The sequence below is a fragment of the Panulirus ornatus genome, chromosome 14 (assembly GCF_036320965.1).
Source record: "Panulirus ornatus isolate Po-2019 chromosome 14, ASM3632096v1, whole genome shotgun sequence".
Classification (NCBI taxonomy): domain Eukaryota; kingdom Metazoa; phylum Arthropoda; class Malacostraca; order Decapoda; family Palinuridae; genus Panulirus; species Panulirus ornatus.
In genome coordinates, this window is record NC_092237.1 from 37,760,977 (window position 1) to 37,781,951 (window position 20,975).

General features: G+C 40.1%; 1 protein-coding gene across 1 annotated transcript in view; it reads right to left on the minus strand.

Annotated features, from left to right (window-relative positions):
• Nucleotides 1-13,973, minus strand: part of LOC139753341 (uncharacterized) — a 397,831-nt gene extending 383,858 nt beyond the window's left edge. Inside the window, exon 1 of the mRNA XM_071669697.1 lies at nt 13,910-13,973. Coding sequence (XP_071525798.1) covers nt 13,910-13,929 — 20 coding nt within the window. The 5' untranslated portion in view covers nt 13,930-13,973. The remainder of the gene's footprint in view (nt 1-13,909) is intronic.
• Nucleotides 13,974-20,975: the final 7,002 nt, after the last annotated feature.

Genomic DNA, 20,975 nt, shown 5'->3' on the forward strand with positions numbered 1-20,975 from the left:
GCAAGTATTAACCTGCCGCATAATGTGCGTATCACAAGTATTAACCTGCAGCATAATATGCGTATTACAAGTATTAACCTGCAGCATAATGTGCGTATCACAAGTATTAACCTGCAGCATAATGTGCGTATCACAAGTATCAACCTGCAGCATAATGTATATATCACAAGTATCAACCTGCAGCATAATGTGCGTATTACAAGTCTTAACCTGCAGCATAATGTGCGTATCACAAGTATTAACCTGCAGCATAATGTGCGTATCACAAGTATTAACCTGCAGCATAATGTATATATATCACAAGTATTAACCTGCAGCATAATGTACGTATCAAAAGTATTAACCTGCAGCATAATATATATTTGACAAGCATTAACCTGCAGCATAATGTGCGTATCACAAGTATTAACCTGCAGCATAATATGCGTATTAACAGTATTAACCTACAACATAATGTCCGTATCACAAGTATTAACCTGCAACATAATATATATTTGACAAGCATTAACCTGCAGCATAATGTGCGTATCACAAGTATTAACCTGCAGCATAATGTGCGTATCACAAGTATTAACCTGCAGCATAATGTATATATATCACAAGTATTAACCTGCAGCATAATGTACGTATCAAAAGTGTTAACCTGCAGCATAATGTGCGTATCGCAAGTATTAACCTGCAGCATAAAGTATATATCACAAGTATTAACCTGCAGCATAATGTGCGTGTCACAAGTATTAACCTTCAGCATAATGTGCGTATCACAAGTATTAACCTGCAGCATGATGTATATATCACAAGTATTGACCTGCAGCATAGTGTATATATTACAAATATAAACCTGCAGTATAATACATATAACACTAGTATCAAAATGAAGCATAATGCATATGTCTCAAGTATCAATCTGCAGCATAATGTACATATCACAGGTATTGACATACAGCATAGCGTATATTTCAAAAGTTTCAACCTGCAGCATGATATATATTTATTCAATTATTATCATACTTTGTCTCTGTCTCCCTCGTTAGCGAGGTAGTGCAAGGAAACAGACGGAAGAATGGCCCAACCCACCCACATACACATGTATATACAAACACGTCCACACACGCACATGCATGTATATGAATATATATATATATATATATATATATATATATATATATATATATATATATATATATATATATATATATATATATATATACATATATATACGTATATATATATATGGTGTTGCAGTGGAATTTATTAAAAAAGGGGGTGACTGTATTATTGACTGGTTGGTAAGGTTATTTAATGTATGTATGACTCATGGTGAGGTGCCTGAGGATTGGCGGAATGCGTGCATAGTGCCATTGTACAAAGGCAAAGGGGATAAGAGTGAGTGCTCAAATTACAGAGGTATAAGTTTGTTGAGTATTCCTGGTAAATTATATGGGAGGGTATTGATTGAGAGGGTGAAGGCATGTACAGAGCATCAGATTTGGGAAGAGCAGTGGGGTTTCAGAAGTGGTAGAGGATGTGTGGATCAGGTGTTTGCTTTGAAGAATGTATGTGAGAAATACTTAGAAAAGCAAATGGATTTGTATGTAGCATTTATGGATCTGGAGAAGGCATATGATAGAGTTGATAGAGATGCTCTGTGGAAGGTATTAAGAATATATGGTGTGGGAGGCAAGCTGTTAGAAGCAGTGAAAAGTTTTTATCGAGGATGTAAGGCATGTGTACGTGTAGGAAGAGAGGAAAGTGATTGGTTCTCAGTGAATGTAGGTTTGCGGCAGGGGTGTGTGATGTCTCCATGGTTGTTTAATTTGTTTATGGATGGGGTTGTTAGGGAGGTGAATGCAAGAGTTTTGGAAAGAGGGGCAAGTATGAAGTCTGTTGGGGATGAGAGAGCTTGGGAAGTGAGTCAGTTGTTGTTCGCTAATGATACAGCGCTGGTGGCTGATTCATGTGAGAAACTGCAGAAGCTGGTGACTGAGTTTGGTAAAGTGTGTGAAAGAAGAAAGTTAAGAGTAAATGTGAATAAGAGCAAGGTTATTAGGTACAGTAGGGTTGAGGGTCAAGTCAATTGGGAGGTGAGTTTGAATGGAGAAAACCTGGAGGAAGTGAAGTGTTTTAGATATCTGGGAGTGGATCTGGCAGCGGATGAAACCATGGAAGCGGAAGTGGATCATAGGGTGGGGGAGGGGGCGAAAATTCTGGGAGCCTTGAAGAATGTGTGGAAGTCGAGAACATTATCTCGGAAAGCAAAAATGGGTATGTTTGAAGGAATAGTGGTTCCAACAATGTTGTATGGTTGCGAGGCGTGGGCTATGGATAGAGTTGTGAGCAGGAGGGTGGATGTGCTGGAAATGAGATGTTTGAGGACAATATGTGGTGTGAGGTGGTTTGATCGAGTAAGTAATGTAAGGGTGAGAGAGATGTGTGGAAATAAAAAGAGTGTGGTTGAGAGAGCAGAAGAGGGTGTTTTGAAATGGTTTGGTCACATGGAGAGAATGAGTGGGGAAAGATTGACCAAGAGGATATCTGTGTCAGAGGTGGAGGGAACGAGGAGAAGTGGGAGACCAAATTGGAGGTGGAAAGATGGAGTGAAAAAGATTTTGAGTGATCGGGGCCTGAACATGCAGGAGGGTGAAAGGCGTGCAAGGAATAGAGTGAATTGGAACGATGTGGTATACCGGGGTCGACGTGCTGTCAATGGATTGAACCAGGGCATGTGAAGCGTCTGGGGTGAACCATGCAAAGTGTGTGGGGCCTGGATGTGGAAAGGGAACTGTGGTTTCGGTGCATTATTACATGACAGCTAGATACTGAGTGTGAATGAATGGGGCCTTTGGTGTTTTTCCTAGCGCTACCTCGCACACATAAGGGGGGAGGGGGTTGTTATTCCATGTGTGGCGAGGTGGCGATGGGAACAAATAAAGGAAAACAGTATGAATTATGTACATGTGTGTATATGTATATGTCTGTGTGTGTATATATATGTGTACATTGAGATGTATAGGTATGTATATTGTGCATGGGTGGACATGTATGTATATACATGTGTATGTGGGCGGGTTGGGCCATTCTTTCGTGTTTCCTTGCGCTACCTCGCTAACGCGGGAGACAGCGACAAAGCAAAATAAATAAATAAATAAATAAATATATATATATATATATATATATATATATATATATATATATATATATATATATATACATTTTATTTTTTATTTTCCTTTGTCGCTGTCTCCCGCGTTTGCGAGGTAGCGCAAGGAAACAGACGAAAGAAATGGCCCAACCCACCCCCATACACATGTATATACATACACGTCCACACATGCAAATATACATACCTATACATCTCATTGTACACATATATATACACACACAGACACATACATATATACCCATGCACACAATTCACACTGTCTGCCTTTATTCATTCCTATCGCCACCTCGCCACACATGAAATAACATCCCAATCCCCCCTCATGTGTGCGAGGTGGTGCTAGGAAAAGACAACAAAGGCCCCATTCGTTTACACTCAGTCTCTAGCTCTCATGCAATAATGCCCGAAACCACAGCTCCCTTTCCACATCCAGGCCCCACACAACTTTCCATGGTTTACCCCAGACGCTTCATATGCCCTGATTCAATCCATTGACAGCACGTCGACCCCGGTATACCACATCGATCCAATTCACTCAATTCCTTGCCCTCCTTTCACCCTCCTGCATGTTCAGGCCACGATCACTCAAAATCTTTTTCACTCCATCTTTACACCTCCAATTTGGTCTCCCACTTCTCCTCGTTCCCTCCACCTCCGACACATATATCCTCTTGGTCAATCTTTCCTCACTCATTCTCTCCATGTGCCCAAACCATTTCAAAACAACCTCTTCTGCTCTCTCAACCACGCTCTTTTTATTTCCACACATCTCTCTTACCCTTACATTACTTACTCGATCAAACCACCTCACACCACACATTGTCCTCAAACATTTCATTTCCAGCACATCCACCCTCCTGCGCACAACTCTATCCATAGCCCACGCCTCGCAACCATACAACATTGTTGGAACCACTATTCCTTCAAACATACCCATTTTTGCTTTCCGAGATAATGTTCTCGACTTCCACACATTCTTCAAGGCTCCCAGGATTTTCGCCCCCTCTCCCAACCTACGATTCACTTTCGCTTCCATGGTTCCATCCGCTGCCAGATCCACTCCCAGATATCTAAAACACTTTACTTCCTCCAGTTTTTCTCCATTCAAACTTACCTCCCAGTTGACTTGACCCTCAACCCTACTGTACCTAATAACCTTGCTCTTATTCACATTTACTCTTAACTTTCTTCTTTCACACACTTTACCAAACTCAGTCACCAGCTTCTGCAGTTTCTCACATGAATCAGCCACCAACGCCCTATCATCAGCGAACAACTGACTCACTTCCCAAGCTCTCTCATCCACAACAGACTTCATACTTGCCCCTCTTTCCAAAACTCTTGCATTCACCTCCCTAACAACCCCATCCATAAACAAACTAAACAACCTTGGAGACATCACACACCCCTGCCGCAAACCTACATTCACTGAGAACCAATCACTTTCCTCTCTTCCTACCTGTACACATGCCTTACATCCTCGATAAAATTTTTCACTGCTTCTAACAACTTGCCTCCCACACCATATATTCTTAATAATTTCCACAGAGCATCTCTATCAACTCTATCATATGCCTTCTCCAGATCCATAAATGCTACATACAAATCCATTTGCTTTTCTAAGTATTTCTCACATACATTCTTCAAAGCAAACACCTGATCCACACATCCTCTACCACTTCTGAAACCACACTGCTCTTCCCCAATCTGATGCTCTGTGCATGCCTTCACCTCTCAATCAATACCCTCCCATATAATTTACCAGGAATACTCAACAAACTTATACCTCTGTAATTTGAGCACTCACTCTTATCCCCTTTGCCTTTGTAAAATGGCACTATGCACGCATTCCGCCAATCCTCAGGCACCTCACCATGAGTCATATATACATTGAATAACCTTACCAACCAGTCAACAATACAGTCACCCCCTTTTTTAATAGATTCCACTGCAATACCATCCAAACCTGCTGCCTTGCCGGCTTTCATCTTCCGCAAAGCTTTTACTACCTCTTCTCTGTTTACCAAATCATTTTCCCTAACCCTCTCACTTTGCACACCACCTCGACCAAAACACCCTATATCTGCCATTCTATCATCAAACACATTCAACAAACCTTCAAAATACTCACTCCACCTCCTTCTCACATCACCACTACTTGTTATCACCTCCCCATTAGCGCCCTTTACTGAAGTTCCCATTTGCTCCCTTGTCTTACGCACTTTATTTTCCTCCTTCCAGAACATCTTTTTACTCTCCCTAAAATTTAATGATACTCTCACCCCAACTCTCATTTGCCCTCTTTTTCACCTCTTGCACCTTTCTCTTGACCTCCTGTCTCTTTCTTTTATACATCTCCCACTCAATTGCATTTTTTCCCTGCAAAAATCGTCCAAATGCCTCTCTCTTCTCTTTCACTAATAATCTTAATTCTTCATCCCACCAATCACTACCCTTTCTAATCAACCCACCTCCCACGCTTCTCATGCCACAAGCATCTTTTGCGCAATCCATCACTGATTCCCTAAATACATCCCATTCCTCCCCCACTCCCCTTACTTCCATTTTTCTCACCTTTTTCCATTCTGTACTCAGTCTCTCCTGGTACTTCCTCACACAAGTCTCCTTCCCAAGCTCACTTACTCTCACCACCCTCTTCACCCCAACATTCACTCTTCTTTTCTGAAAACCCATACAAATCTTCACCTTAGCCTCCACAAGATAATGATCAGACATCCCTCCAGTTGCACCTCTCAGCACATTAACATCCAAAGTCTCTCTTTCGCGCGCCTGTCAATTAACACGTAATCCAATAACGCTCTCTGGCTATCTCTCCTACTTACATACGTATACTTATGTATATCTCGCTTTTTAAACCAGGTATTCCCAATCACCAGTCCTTTTTCAGCACATAAATCTACAAGCTCTTCACCATTTACATTTGCAACACTGAATACCCCATGTATACCAATTATTCCCTCAACTGCCACATTACTCACCTTTGCATTCAAATCACCCATCACTATAACCCGGTCTCGTGCATCAAAACCACTAACACACTCATTCAGCTGCTCCCAAAACACTTGCCTCTCATGATCTTTCTTCTCATGCCCAGGTGCATATGCACCAATAATCACCCACCTCTCTCCATCAACTTTCAGTTTTACCCATATTAATCGAGAATTTACTTTCTTACATTCTATCACATACTCACACAACTCCTGTTTCAGGAGTACTGCTACTTGCTCTTGTCCTCTCACTAACCCTTGACTTTACTCCCAAGACATTCCCAAACCACTCTTCCCCTTTACCCTTGTGCTTCGTTTCACTCAGAGCCAAAACATCCAGGTTCCTTTCCTCAAACTACCTATCTCTCCTTTTTTCACATCTTGGTTACATCCACACACATTTAGACAACCCAGTCTGAGCCTTCGAGGAGGATGAGCACTCCCCGCGTGACTCCTTCTTCTGTTTCCCATTTTAGAAAGTTAAAAAATACAAGGAGGGGAGGATTTCTGGCCCCCCGCTCCCATATATAGATATATATATATATATATATATATATATATATATATATATATATATATATATATATATTTTGTCCCTGGGAATAGGGGAGAAAGAATACTTCCCACGTCTTCCCTGCGTGTCGTAGAAGGCGACTAAAAGGGAAGGGAGCGGGGGGCTGGAAATCCTCCCCTCTCATTTTTTTTTTTCCAAAAGAAGGAACAGAGAAGGGGGCCAGGTGAGGATATTCCCTCAAAGGCCCCGTCCTCTGTTCTTAACGCTACCTCGCTAATGCGGGAAATGGCGAATAGTATGAAAGAAATATATATATATATATATATATATATATATATATAGATATATATATATATATGTATATTATATATATATATATATATATATATATATATATATATATTGGAAAGGATCACAATATTGCGCGTGATCAAGATATTCCTATGAGTCCACGGGGAATATAAAGCACAAGTTCCTAAGTGCACTTTCGTGTAATAATCATATAATCAGGGGAGACACAAGAGAGAAATATAAATCAGTTGATATACATCGAAGAGACGAAGATAGGACGCCATGTGGTAAATATGTGAAAACCGAAAACATACAACGAGCGTTCACAAACTTATCATTTTACAAATTTTATCAACAATAAAGGTGTCTAATTTGTATAGACCATCACTGATATATAATTCTTTGTGTATCTAATAATAGAAGATTCACAGATATTTCTCTTGGTAATAGAATTAAGAACTTAGATGATATTACTCCTGTCAATACAATGATCATAGTTTTTAACATGATTAAACAAGGCATTTGATTCTTGTCCCGTTCTTATACTACACTTATGTTGCTTAAGTCTAACGGAAAAATCCTTACCAGTCTGACCAAAATGAAATTTTTCAATATTTCCACAAGGCACTTTATAGATGCATTTAAGTTTAGCATATGCAGAAAACCCACCAATGTATGCTCATATATCTAATATTACTCATCACAACATGACAGAGTTAAATTATCATCATTTCAATCTATGTTCCTTCGGGCATTACGTATTTGCAGTCCAGAGTTTATTGATGATGAGTTTGAGAAGACATATTCTATTGGATCTAAGTTAAAGTACCCCAGATCTTTCATTGACAAATCCCTTAAGTTAGCAAAGAAATCATTTTATAAAGTCTAACTTCCAAGAGAAGATATCCAAGATATTCTTTATAGTATAATTGTTGCTAAAGGCAACATTTACATTGAAGGATTTAAGCAACATGGGAAGAAAAGTGAAATTATTATTAAAAGGGAGAACTAAAAGATTCTTGGTGTCAATGGGAGGTTTGGGCTCAACTTTATAAAATGGTTTTTTGCTAACTTAAGGGATTTGTCAATGAAAGATCTAGGGTACTTTAACTTAGATCCAATAGAATATGTCTTCTCAAACTCATCATCAACAAACTCTGGACTGCAAATACGTAATGCCCGAAGGAACATAGATTGAAATGATGATAATTTAACTCTGTCATGGTGTGATGAGTAATATTAGATATATGAGCATACATTGGTAGGTTTTCTGTATATGCTAAACTTAAACTTGTTTGGTTAGTTTCTTTATCAAGCAGTGGGTAAGGTATCAAATTCTGATATCATGAACAATGTAGATTTAGTCTACAAGCTTAACAATATCAACGTTAATTTTCATTTCCAACTAGTTAGCTTTGATGTTTCCTTACTTTTCACTAAAGTTCCAGTTGATGACCTTTTAGAATATTTGTTTGATGTCCTTGATGATATTCCTTTACCTGTTTCAAAGTATGTTTTCATTGAACTGAGAAGATTGTGTATAAAAGACTGTGTATTTCAATTCAATGGAGATTATTATGCTCAAAAATTTGGTATGGCAATGGGCGACCCTATTTCTCCTGTACTAAGTAATCTTTATGTGGAATTTTTTGAAGCAAAAATACTAAAGGATATCTTACCTTCTAATGCAAATTGGTTCAGGTATGTGGACGAAGTTCTTTATATTTGGCCAACAAATGACATTTTGCAAGTACTTCTCCCCTTACTTAACAATTTTGTACCTTCCATCAAATTTACTGTAGAAAATGAAAATAATGTAAGCTCATATATCCATTATTACTAATCTCAACATGACAACGTTAAATCATCATCTTTTCTATCTATGTTCCTTAGGGCATTACGTATTTGCAGTCCAGAGTTTATTGATGATGAGTTTGAGATGATATATTCTATGGATCTAAGTTAAAGTACCCTAGATCTTTCATTGATAAATCCCTTAAGTTAGCAAAGAAATCATTTAATAGAGCTGAGCCCAAACCTTCCATTGACACCCAGAATCTATTAGTTCTCCCTTTTAATAATAATCTTACTTTACTTCCCATGTTGCTTGAACCCTTTAATGTAAATGTTGCCTTCAGCAACAATAATACTATAAAGAATTACTCCAGTCAATACAATGATCATAATTTTTAGCGTGATTGAATAAGGTATTTGATTCTTGTCCTGTTCTTATACTATATTTATTTAATCTTAAATCTAACAGAAAGATCCTTACCAGTCTGCCCAACATAAAACTTATCACAGTTTCTACATGGCATTTTACAGATGCACCCATGAGAATTTTTCTGGTGAGTTCCTGATTAAGATATTCTTTATGGTATTATTGTTGCTGAAGGCAACATTTACATTAAAGGATTTAAGCAACGTGGGAAGCAAAGTAAAATTATTATTTAAAGGGAGAACTAAAAGATTCTTGGTGTCAATGGGAGGTTTGGGTCAACTCTATAAAAGGATTTCTTTGCTAACTTAAGGGATTTATCAATGAAAGATCTAGGGTACTTTAACTTAGATCCAATAGAATATATCTTCTCAAACTCATCATCAATAAACTCTGGACTGCAAATACCTAATGCCCTAAGGAACATAGATTGATATGATGATAATTTAACTCTGTCATGTTGAGATGAGTAACAATGGATATATGAGCTTACACTGGTAGGTTTTTCTACATGCTAAAGTTAAACTTGTTTCCCTGTCTATGGATCATGCAATCTAAAAATGGTAACATGCCATCATTTTCATTTTCTACAGTAAATTCGATGGAAGGTACTAAATTGTTAAGTAAGGGGAAAAATGTTTGTAAATTCTCATTTGTTGGTCAAACAAAAAGAACTTCATCTATATACCTAAACCAAATTGCATAAGAAGGTAAGATATCCTTTAGTAATTTTGTTTAAAAAATTTCTGTATAAAGATTACTTAGTAAGATTACTTAGTATGGCACCCACTGCCATACTAAATTATTGAGCATGATAATCTCCAATGAACTAAAACACACAGTCCTTTATACACAATTTTATCAGTTCAATTAAAACAGACTTTGAGACAAGTAAATGAATATCATCCAAGACATCAAATAAATATTCTAAAAGGTCATCAACTGAAACTTTTGTGAAAAGTGAGGAAACAACAAAGCTAATTAGTTTGAAATCAAAATTAATATTGATATTGTTTAGCTTGTTGACTAAATCTACATTGTTTATGATATTAGAATTTGATACCTTACCCATTGAAGGGCTTAATATACTTGATTACGCGCAAAATTGTGATCCTTTCCAATGCACGTATATGTGGGTGGGTTGGGCCATTCGTTCGACTGTTTCCTTGCGCTACCTCGCTAAGGCGGAAGACAGCGACAAAACGTAATAATAACAAAAATTATATATATATATATATATATATATATATATATATATATATATATCTTTATATCTTTCGTATTATATTTGGTTTTTGATCCTTGCGTTGAAGAAGTAGCAGCAGGAAGAGAAGAATAAAGACCTGATTTGATAGGTGTCATTTGTAATGAGCAAACTTCGTCCATCTATCCTTAACCAGGCCCCACAGGCCTCTCTGTGGTTTTCTCCAGATGCTTCACATGCCCTGGTTTTGTCTATTAGCAGCACCTTTCACTGTAAACCATGGCACTTCAATTCACTATATCCTGTGTACACCTTTAACCTTCCTGGATGTTCAGGTTTCGAGCACTTAAATCTTATTCACACTATCCTACCATGCAGAGTTTGGTCCCCTCCCTCTTCTTCTATCTTGCGCTTCTAACAGATGTATTGTCTTTATCAACCACTCTTGACTCATTCTCTCAATATGTCCAAACCATTTCTGCGCACCCTCTTCAACTCCCTAACCATATTTTTCTTATCTCCAAACATCTGCCCTACCCCTTTCATTACTTACTTAATCAAACCACCTCGCACCACATGTACTTAAACATTTTCAAGATATCCATCCTCCTCCGCATATTCTCAGCCGTGGCCGAGGCGTGGCATCCGTGAAATGAATCGGTGGATTTACTATTATTATTATTATTATTATTATTATACTTTGTCGCTGTCTCCCGCGTTTGCGAGGTAGCGCAAGGAAACAGACGAAAGAAATGGCCCCCCCCCCCCATACACATGTATATACATACGTCCACACACTCAAATATACATACCTACACAGCTTTCCATGGTTTACCCCAGACGCTTCACATGCCCTGATTCAATCCACTGACAGCACGTCAACCCCGGTATACCACATTGCTCCAATTCACTCTATTCCTTGCCCTCCTTTCACCCTCCTGCATGTTCAGGCCCCGATCACACAAAATCTTTTTCACTCCATCTTTCCACCTCCAATTTGGTCTCCCTCTTCTCCTCGTTCCCTCCACCTCCGACACATATATCCTCTTGGTCAATCTTTCCTCACTCATTCTCTCCATGTGCCCAAACCACTTCAAAACACCCTCTTCTGCTCTCTCAACCACGCTCTTTTTATTTCCACACATCTCTCTTACCCTTACGTTACTCACTCGATCAAACCACCTCACACCACACATTGTCCTCAAACATCTCATTTCCAGCACATCCATCCTCCTGCGCACAACTCTATCCATAGCCCACGCCTCGCAACCATACAACATTGTTGGAACCACTATTCCTTCAAACATACCCATTTTTGCTTTCCGAGATAATGTTCTCGACTTCCACACATTCTTCAAGGCCCCAGAATTTTCGCCCCCTCCCCCACCCTATGATCCACTTCCGCTTCTATGGTTCCATCCGCTGCCAGATCCACTCCGATATCTAAAACACTTCACTTCCTCCAAAAAATTTTCATTTTTGCCCTCTCAGATAACGTTTACTTTCCACACATTCTTCATTGCTCCCAGAACCTTAGCACCCTCACCCATCCTATGACTCACTTCCGCTTCCACGGTTCCACTCGCTGCCATATCCATTCCAAGGTGTCTAAAACAATTCTTCTCCAAATTCTCTCTGTTCAAACTCACACCCCGACTAATATATCCCTCTACCCTGCTAAAGATAATAAACTTGCTTTTATCTACGTTTACTTTTAACCTCGTCCTTTCACACGCTATCCCAAATTAAGTCACCAACCTCTGCAGCTTTTCACTCGAATCAGTCACCAGCGTTGTATCATCAGTAAACAACGATTGACTCATTTCCCAGGCTCTCTCATCCCCAACAGACCGCACTCTCCAAGACTCTTGCATTTACCTCCTTCACCAACCCATCCATAAACAAATTAAACAACTATGGTAGAATCACACATCCTTCCTGCAGACCAGCTTACACCTGGAACCACTTACTATTCTCTCTTCGTACACTCGCCTTGCCCTCTTGATTAAGTCTTTTCACTGCTTTCTGCAGGTTTCTTCCGCACCATATACTCTTAAAACCTTCCACAAGGCATTTCTAGCATCTCTATCGTATGGTTTGTCCAGTCATAAATGCCAAATGCAAATCCTTCTGTCTCTTTATTTTTCACACATATACTTTAAAGTAAACACCTGATCCACACATCCTCTATCACTTTTGAAACTACATTCTTCCTTCCCAGTCTGATTCTCTACACATACTTTTACCTCTCAGCTAACTTACCAGGTATACTTAACAGACTTATACTTCTGTAGTTTGAATACTCACTTTTATCCCCCTTGCCTTTACAGTGATTATACAGAAATATTAATCACAGGGGTGGGTATCATTTATATGGTAGTATTAGATCAACAGCCCTGAACCATAATAATACAGTGGTGGTATACAATGATGTCAGACATATGGATGGGTATCATTAGAACAATGTAGGTAAGGTTGGGGTGGGTAGTATTAAAACGCTCTGGGAAAGGTTTCAGTAAACGAGGAAGCATCACCAAAGCAATATTCTCGGGATTCAGTTTTTTTATGGGGAAGTTTGTTTTCTGTTTTCACTGACACCACAACGATGAACGTACCCTTCAGTCTCAACTGACGTGTGCCCGTAGTATCAAACAAAGAAGTGAACAATATTATATATCTTCATTATAGATGATCATGTTACAATGCAGAGAAAATGTTTTATTTGCCAAGTTGCTTCAGTTTTATATATAGAGATATTTACTGTCACTCAGTAGAGCATCCCTCAGTCCCTAAGCTCTCCCCTTCTCTTTCAAAACTTGAATCTAACATTCTAAGCAGTAAAGATATATTTTACCAGAACGGGAGTTACAGATTTATATACCTAAGTTTTCAATTTTCCTGGGAATTTTCGTACATGAAATACGCTAGGGCTACCTTTGTTAACCTTTACTGAAGCAAATGTCGGTATCATGTTGGGTTTGGGATTTTGGTTATAGACTGTGATGGATGCAGTTGATCAGATGTTAACCTGTTTAGCATAGACCTGCTAAGTGGTTCATTCATAAGAATAATCTACAAGCATTACGTAATAGTACTGTGGAAGACGTGTTCAGGTGTGGAATTAAGAATGCTCAAGCTGGTGTAGTTCATTAAGGACTGATGAAGGTTAAAAATCCCAACGTGAAGACAATATTAACCAAAGTCAAGTTACAACTTAACACAAATGCTGAATTAACAGGCCGGATAAGTCTTCTCATTTTCGACTCTCAAGATTGATAAAATCTTCATCCTACACTGCTTACTGTATTGGCATATCGTCGGTCAGTTAAATAAAGCATGCACAACTATGCAGGTAAGTGTGTCTAAAACACTGGAACTGATTCTTTCACAAACTAACACAAGTGATGGGTTCATTCAGTCAAATAATAAGTGAAGAATTCATATTCCTCGCCACCACACTAAGTTGAAAACAATGCTAAATGCGCATTACATGACATCAAAGAAATCCTACCTTGATAATAAGACTGCCATATCTTCTCCCGTGAGAGTCTCAAGAAGAACTACTGGTTAGCCCGTCCGAGGCCACACCGCTTCATGTACCATTAGTCTTGCCATCACTAAAAGGACATTCTTTTCACTATAGAGATCAACTGCATTGCGTTATTCTGGCTTACATCTGCAGACTTAATACCTTTGAAACATGTTATCGAATATGAATATATGACCCGTATTCCTTTAATCTAATATTGAGTAAAATGAAAATAACAGGAGTAATATGGCAGCTGTATAAAACCCGTTGGACGAGTGCTACACCTTGCTATTACTGAACATTCCAGCCAGTGTACGCAACCTGAATGTTAAGCAGCAATCTTGTCCTACGTACCCATATATGTATATATATATATATATATATATATATATATATATATATATATATATATATATATATATATATATATATATTATCCCTGGGGATAGGGGAGAAAGAATGCTTCCCATGTATTCCCTGCGTGTCGATGGAAGGCAACTAGTTAAAAGGGAAGGGAGCGGGGGGCTGAAAATCCTCCCCTCTCGTTTTTAGTTTTCCTAAAGTAGGAACAGAGGTGGGGCCCAAGTGAGTATATTCCATAAAAGGCTCAGTCCTCTGTTTTTAACGCAACCTCGCTAACGCGGGAAAAGACAAATATATATATATATATATATATATATATATATATTTTTTTTTTTTTTTTTTTTTGTCGCTGTCTCCCGCGTTTGCGAGGTAGCGCAAGGAAACAGACGAAAGAAATGGCCCAACCCACCCCCATACACATGTATATACATACGTCCACACACGCAAATATACATACCTACACAGCTTTCCATGGTTTACCCCAGACGCTTCACATGCCTTGATTCAATCCACTGACAGCACGTCAACCCCGGTATACCACATCGCTCCAATTCACTCTATTCCTTGCCCTCCTTTCACCCTCCTGCATGTTCAGTCCCCGATCACACAAAATCTTTTTCACTCCATCTTTCCACCTCCAATTTGGTCTCCCTCTTCTCCTCGTTCCCTCCACCTCCGACACATATATCCTCTTGGTCAATCTTTCCTCACTCATTCTCTCCATGTGACCAAACCATTTCAAAACACCCTCTTCTGCTCTCTCAACCACGCTCTTTTTATTTCCACACATCTCTCTTACCCTTACGTTACTTACTCGATCAAACCACCTCACACCACACATTGTCCTCAAACATCTCATTTCCAGCACATCCATCCTCCTGCGCACAACTCTATCCATAGCCCACGCCTCGCAACCTATACAACATTGTTGGAACCACTATTCCTTCAAACATACCCATTTTTGCTTTCCGAGATAATGTTCTCGACTTCCACACATTCTTCAAGGCTCCCAGAATTTTCGCCCCCTCCCCCACCCTATGATCCACTTCCGCTTCCATGTTTCCATCCGCTGCCAGATCCACTCCCAGATATCTAAAACACTTCACTTCCTCCAGTTTTTCTCCATTCAAACTCACCTCCCAATTGACTTGACCCTCAACCCTACTGTACCTAATAACCTTGCTCTTATTCACATTTACTCTTAACTTTCTTCTTTCACACACTTTACCAAACTCAGTCACCAGCTTCTGCAGTTTCTCACATGAATCAGCCACCAGCGCTGTATCATCAGAGAACAACAACTGACTCACTTCCCAAGCTCTCTCATCCCCAACAGACTTCATCCTTGCCCCTCTTTCGAAAACTCTTGCATTCACCTCCCTAACAACCCCATCCATAAACAAATTAAACAACCATGGAGACATCACACACCCCTGCCGCAAACCTACATTCACTGAGAACCAATCACTTTCCTCTCTTCCTACACGTACACATGCCTTACATCCTCGATAAAACTTTTCACTGCTTTTAACAACTTGCCTCCCACACCATATATTCTTAATACCTTCCACAGAGCATCTCTATCAACTCTATCATATGCCTTCTCCAGATCCATAAATGCTACATACAAATCCATTTGTATATATATATATATATATATATATATATAATTACTTATTTTGCTTTGTCGCTGTCTCCCGCGTTTGCAAGGTAGCGCAAGGAAACAGACAAAAGAATGGCCCAACCCACCCACATGTCCACATGCAAATATACATACCTATACATCTCAACGTATACATATATATACACACGCAGACATATACATATATACACATGTACATAGCTCATACTGTCTGCCTTTATTCACTCCCATCGCCACCTCACCACACATGAAATAACAACCCCCTCCCCCCTCATGTGCGCGAGGTAGCGCTAGGAAAAGACAAAAAGGCCACATTCGTTCACACTCAGTCTCTAGCTGTCATGTAATAATGCACCGAAACCACAGCTCCCTTTCCACATCCAGGCCCCACAGAACTTTCCATGGTTTACCCCAAACGCTTTACATGCCCTGGTTCAATCCATTGTCAGCACGTCGACACCGGTATACCACATCGTTCCAATTCACTCTATTCCTTGCACGCCTTTCACCCTCCTGAATGTTCAGGCCCCGATCACTCAAAATCTTTTTCACTCCATCTTTCTACCTCCAATTTGGTCTCCCACTTCTCCTTGTTCCCTCCACCTCCGACACATATATCCTCTTGGTCAATCTTTCCTCACTCACTCTCTCCATGTGACCAAACCATTTCAAAACACCCTCTTCTGCTCTCTCAACCACTTTTTATTACCATACATCTTTCTTACCAACTTACTAGATCAAACCACCTCACACCACATATTGTCTTCAAATATCTCATTTCCAGCACATACACCCTCCTCCGCACAACTCTTGCCCATGCCTCGCAACCATATAACATTGTTGGAACCACTATTCCTTCAAACATACCCATTTTTGATTCCGAGATAATGTTCTCGACTTCAACACATTCGTCAACGCTCCCAGAAATTTCGCCCCCTCCCCCATCCTATGATTCACTTTCGCTTCCATGGTTCCATCCGTTGCAAAATCCACTCCCAGATATCTAAAACACTTCACTTCCTTCAGTTTTTCTCCATTTAAACTTACCTCCCAGATGGCTGGTCCCCCAACCCTACTGTACCTAATAACTTTGCTCTTACATTTATTCTCAGCTTTCTTCTTTCACACACTTTACCAAACTCAGTCACCAGCTTCTGCAGTTTTTCACATGAATCAGCTACCAGCGCTGTATCATCAGCGAACAACAACTGACTCACTTCCCAAGCTCTCTCATCCACAACAGACTGCATACTTAACCCTCTTTCCAAAACTCTTGCATTCACCTCCCTAACAATCCCATCCATAAACAAATTAAACAACCATGGATACATCACACACCTCTGCCGCAAACCTACATTCACTGAGACCAATCACTTTCCTCTCTTCCTACACGTACACATGCCTTACATCCTCGATAAAAACTTTTCACTGCTTCTAACAACTTGCCTCCCACACCATATATTCTTAATACCTTCCACAGAGCATCTCTATCAACTCTTATCATATTCCTTCTCCAGATCCATAGATGCTACATACAAATCCATTTGCTTTTCTAAGTACTTCTCACACACATTCTTCAATGCAAATACCTGATCCACACATCCTCTACCACTTCTGAAACCACACTGCTCTTCCCCAAGCTGATGCTCTGTACACGCCTTCACCCTCTCAATCAATACCCACCCACATAATTTACGAGGTATACTCAACAAAATTATACCTATGTAATTTGAGAACTCTCTTGCCTTTGTACAATGGCAGTATGCAAGCATTCCGCCAATCCTCAGGCACCTCACCATGAATCATGCATACATTAAATAACTTTACCAACCAGTCAACAATACAGTCACCCCCTTTTTTTAATAAATTCCACTGCAATACTATCCAAACCCGCTGCCTTGCCGGCTTTCATCTTCCGCAAAGCTTTTACGACCTCTTCTCTGTTTACCAAATCATTTTCCCTAACCCTCTCACTTTGCACACCACCTCGACCAAAACACCCTATGTTTGCCACTCTATCATCAAACACATTCAACAAACCTTCAAGATACTCACTCCATATCCTTCTCACATCACCACTACTTCTTACCACCTCCCCATTAGCCCCCATCACTTAAGTTTCCATTTGCTCCTTTGTCTTACGCACTTTATTTACCACCTTTCAAAACGTCTTTTTATTCTCCCTAATATTTGATGATACTCTCTCACCCCAACTCTCATTTGCCCTCTTTTTCACCTCTTACGCCTTTCTCTTCACCTCCTGTCTCTTTCTTTTATACATCTCCCACTCATTTGCATTATTTCCCTGCAAAAATTGTCCAAACGTCTCTCTATTCTCATTCACTAATAATCTTACCTCTTCATCCCAGCACTCACTACTCTTTCTAATCTGCCCACCTCCCAAGCTTCTAATGCCAGCAAGCATCTTTTGCGCAAGCCATCACTGCTTCCCTAAATACATCCCATTCCTCCCCCACTCCCCTTACGTCCTTTGTTCTCACCTTTTTCCATTCTGTACTCAGTCTCTCCTGGTACTTCCTCACATAAGTCTCCTTCCCAAGCTCACTTGTTCTCACCACTCTCCTCATTCCAACATTCTCTCCTCTTTTCTGAAAACCTTTACAAATCTTCACCTTCGCCTCCACAAGATGATGATCAGACATCCCTCCAGTTGCACCTCTCCGCGCATTAACATCCAAAAGTCTCTCTTTCGCGTGCCTATCAATTAACACGTAATCCAATAACGCTCTCTGGCCATCTCTCCTACTTACATACGTATACTTATGTATATCTCTCTTTTTTAACCCAGGTATTCCCAAACACCAGTCCTTTCTTTGCACATAAATCTACAAACTCTTCACCATTTCCATTTACAACAATGAACACTCCATGTATACCAATTATTCCCTCAATTGCCACATTACTCACCTTTGCCTTCAAATCACCCATCACTATAACCCGGTCTCGTGCATCAAAACCACTAACCCACTCATTCAGTTGCTCCCAAAATACTTTGCCTCTCGTGAACTTTCTTTCCATGAACAGGTGTATATGCACCAATGATCACCCATCTCTCTCCATCCACTTTCAATTTTACCCATATCAATCTAGAATTTACTTTCTTACACTCTATCACATACTCCCACCACTGTTGTTTCAGGAGTAGTGCTATTCCTTCCCTTGCTCTTGTCATCTCACTAACCCTTGAGTTTACTCCCAAGACATTCCCAAACCACTCTTCCCCTTTACCCTTAAGTTTCGTTTCACCCAGAGTCAAAACATCTAGGTTCCTTTCCTCAAACATACTACCTATCTCTCCTTTTTTCTCATCTTGGTTACAACCACCTACATTTAGACACCCCAATCTGAGCCTTCGAGGAGGATGAGCACTCCCCGCGTGACTCCATCTTCTGTTTCCCCTTTTAGAAAGTTAAAATACAAGGATGGGAGGGATTCTAGCCCCCCGCTCCCTTCCCCTTTAGTCGCCTTCTACGACACGTGAGGAATGCGTGGGAAGTATTCTATATTATCCCCAGGGATGCATATATATATATATATATATATATATATATATATATATATATATATATATATATACATATTTATTTATTTATTTTTTTATTATACTTTGTCGCTGTCTCCCGCGTTTGCAAGTTAGCGCAAGGAAACAGACGAAAGAAATGGCCCAACCCCTCCCCATACACATGTATATACATACGTCCACACACGCAAATATACATACCTACACAGCCTTCCATGGTTTACCCCAGACGCTTCACATGCCTTGATTCAATCCACTGACAGCACGTCAACCCCGGTATACCACATCGCTCCAATTCACTCTATTCCTTGCCCTCCTTTCACCCTCCTGCATGTTCAGGCCCCGATCACACAAAATCTTTTTCACTCCATCTTTCCACCTCCAATTTGGTCTCCCTCTTCTCCTCGTTCCCTCCACCTCCGACACATATACACATATATCCTCTTGGTCAATCTTTCCTCACTCATTCTCTCCATGTGCCCAAGCCACTTGAAAACACCCTCTTCTGCTCTCTCAACCACGCTCTTTTTATTTCCACACATCTCTCTTACCCTTACGTTACTCACTCGATCAAACCAACTCACACCACACATTGTCCTCAAACATCTCATTTCCAGCACATCCATCCTCCTGCGCACAGCTCTATCCATAGCCCACGCCTCGCAACCATACAACATTGTTGGAACCACTATTCCTTCAAACATACCCATTTTCGCTTTCCGAGACAATGTTCTCGACTTCCACACATTCTTCAAGGCCCCCAGAATTTTCGCCCCCTCCCCCACCCTATGATCCACTTCCGCTTCCATGGTTCCATCCGCTGCCAGATCCACTGCCAGATATCTAAAACACTTCACTTCCTCCAGTTTTTCTCCATTCAAACTTACCTCCCAATTGACTTGACCCTCAACCCTACTGTACCTAATAACCTTGCTCTTATTCACATTTACTCTTAACTTTCTTCTTTCACACACTTTACCAAACTCAGTCACCAGCTTCTGCAGTTTCTCACATGAATCAGCCACCAGCGCTGTATCATCAGCGAACAACAACTGACTCACTTCCCAAGATCTCTCATCCCCAACAGACTTCATACTTGCCCCTCTTTCCAAAACTCTTGCATTTACCTCCCTAACAACCCCATCCATAAACAAATTAAACAACCATGGAGACATCACACACCCCTGCCGCAAACCTACATTCACTGAGAACCAATCACTTTCCTCTCTTCCTACACGTACACATGCCTTACATCCTCGATAAAAACTTTTCACTGCTTCTAACAACTTTCCTCCCACACCATATATTCTTAATACCTTCCACAGAGCATCTCTATCAACTCTATCATATGCCTTCTCCAGATCCATAAATGCTACATACAAATCCATTTGCTTTTCTAAGTATTTCTCACATACATTCTTCAAAGCAAACACCTGATCCACACATCCTCTACCACTTCTGAAACCACACTGCTCTTCCCCAATCTGATGATCTGTACATGC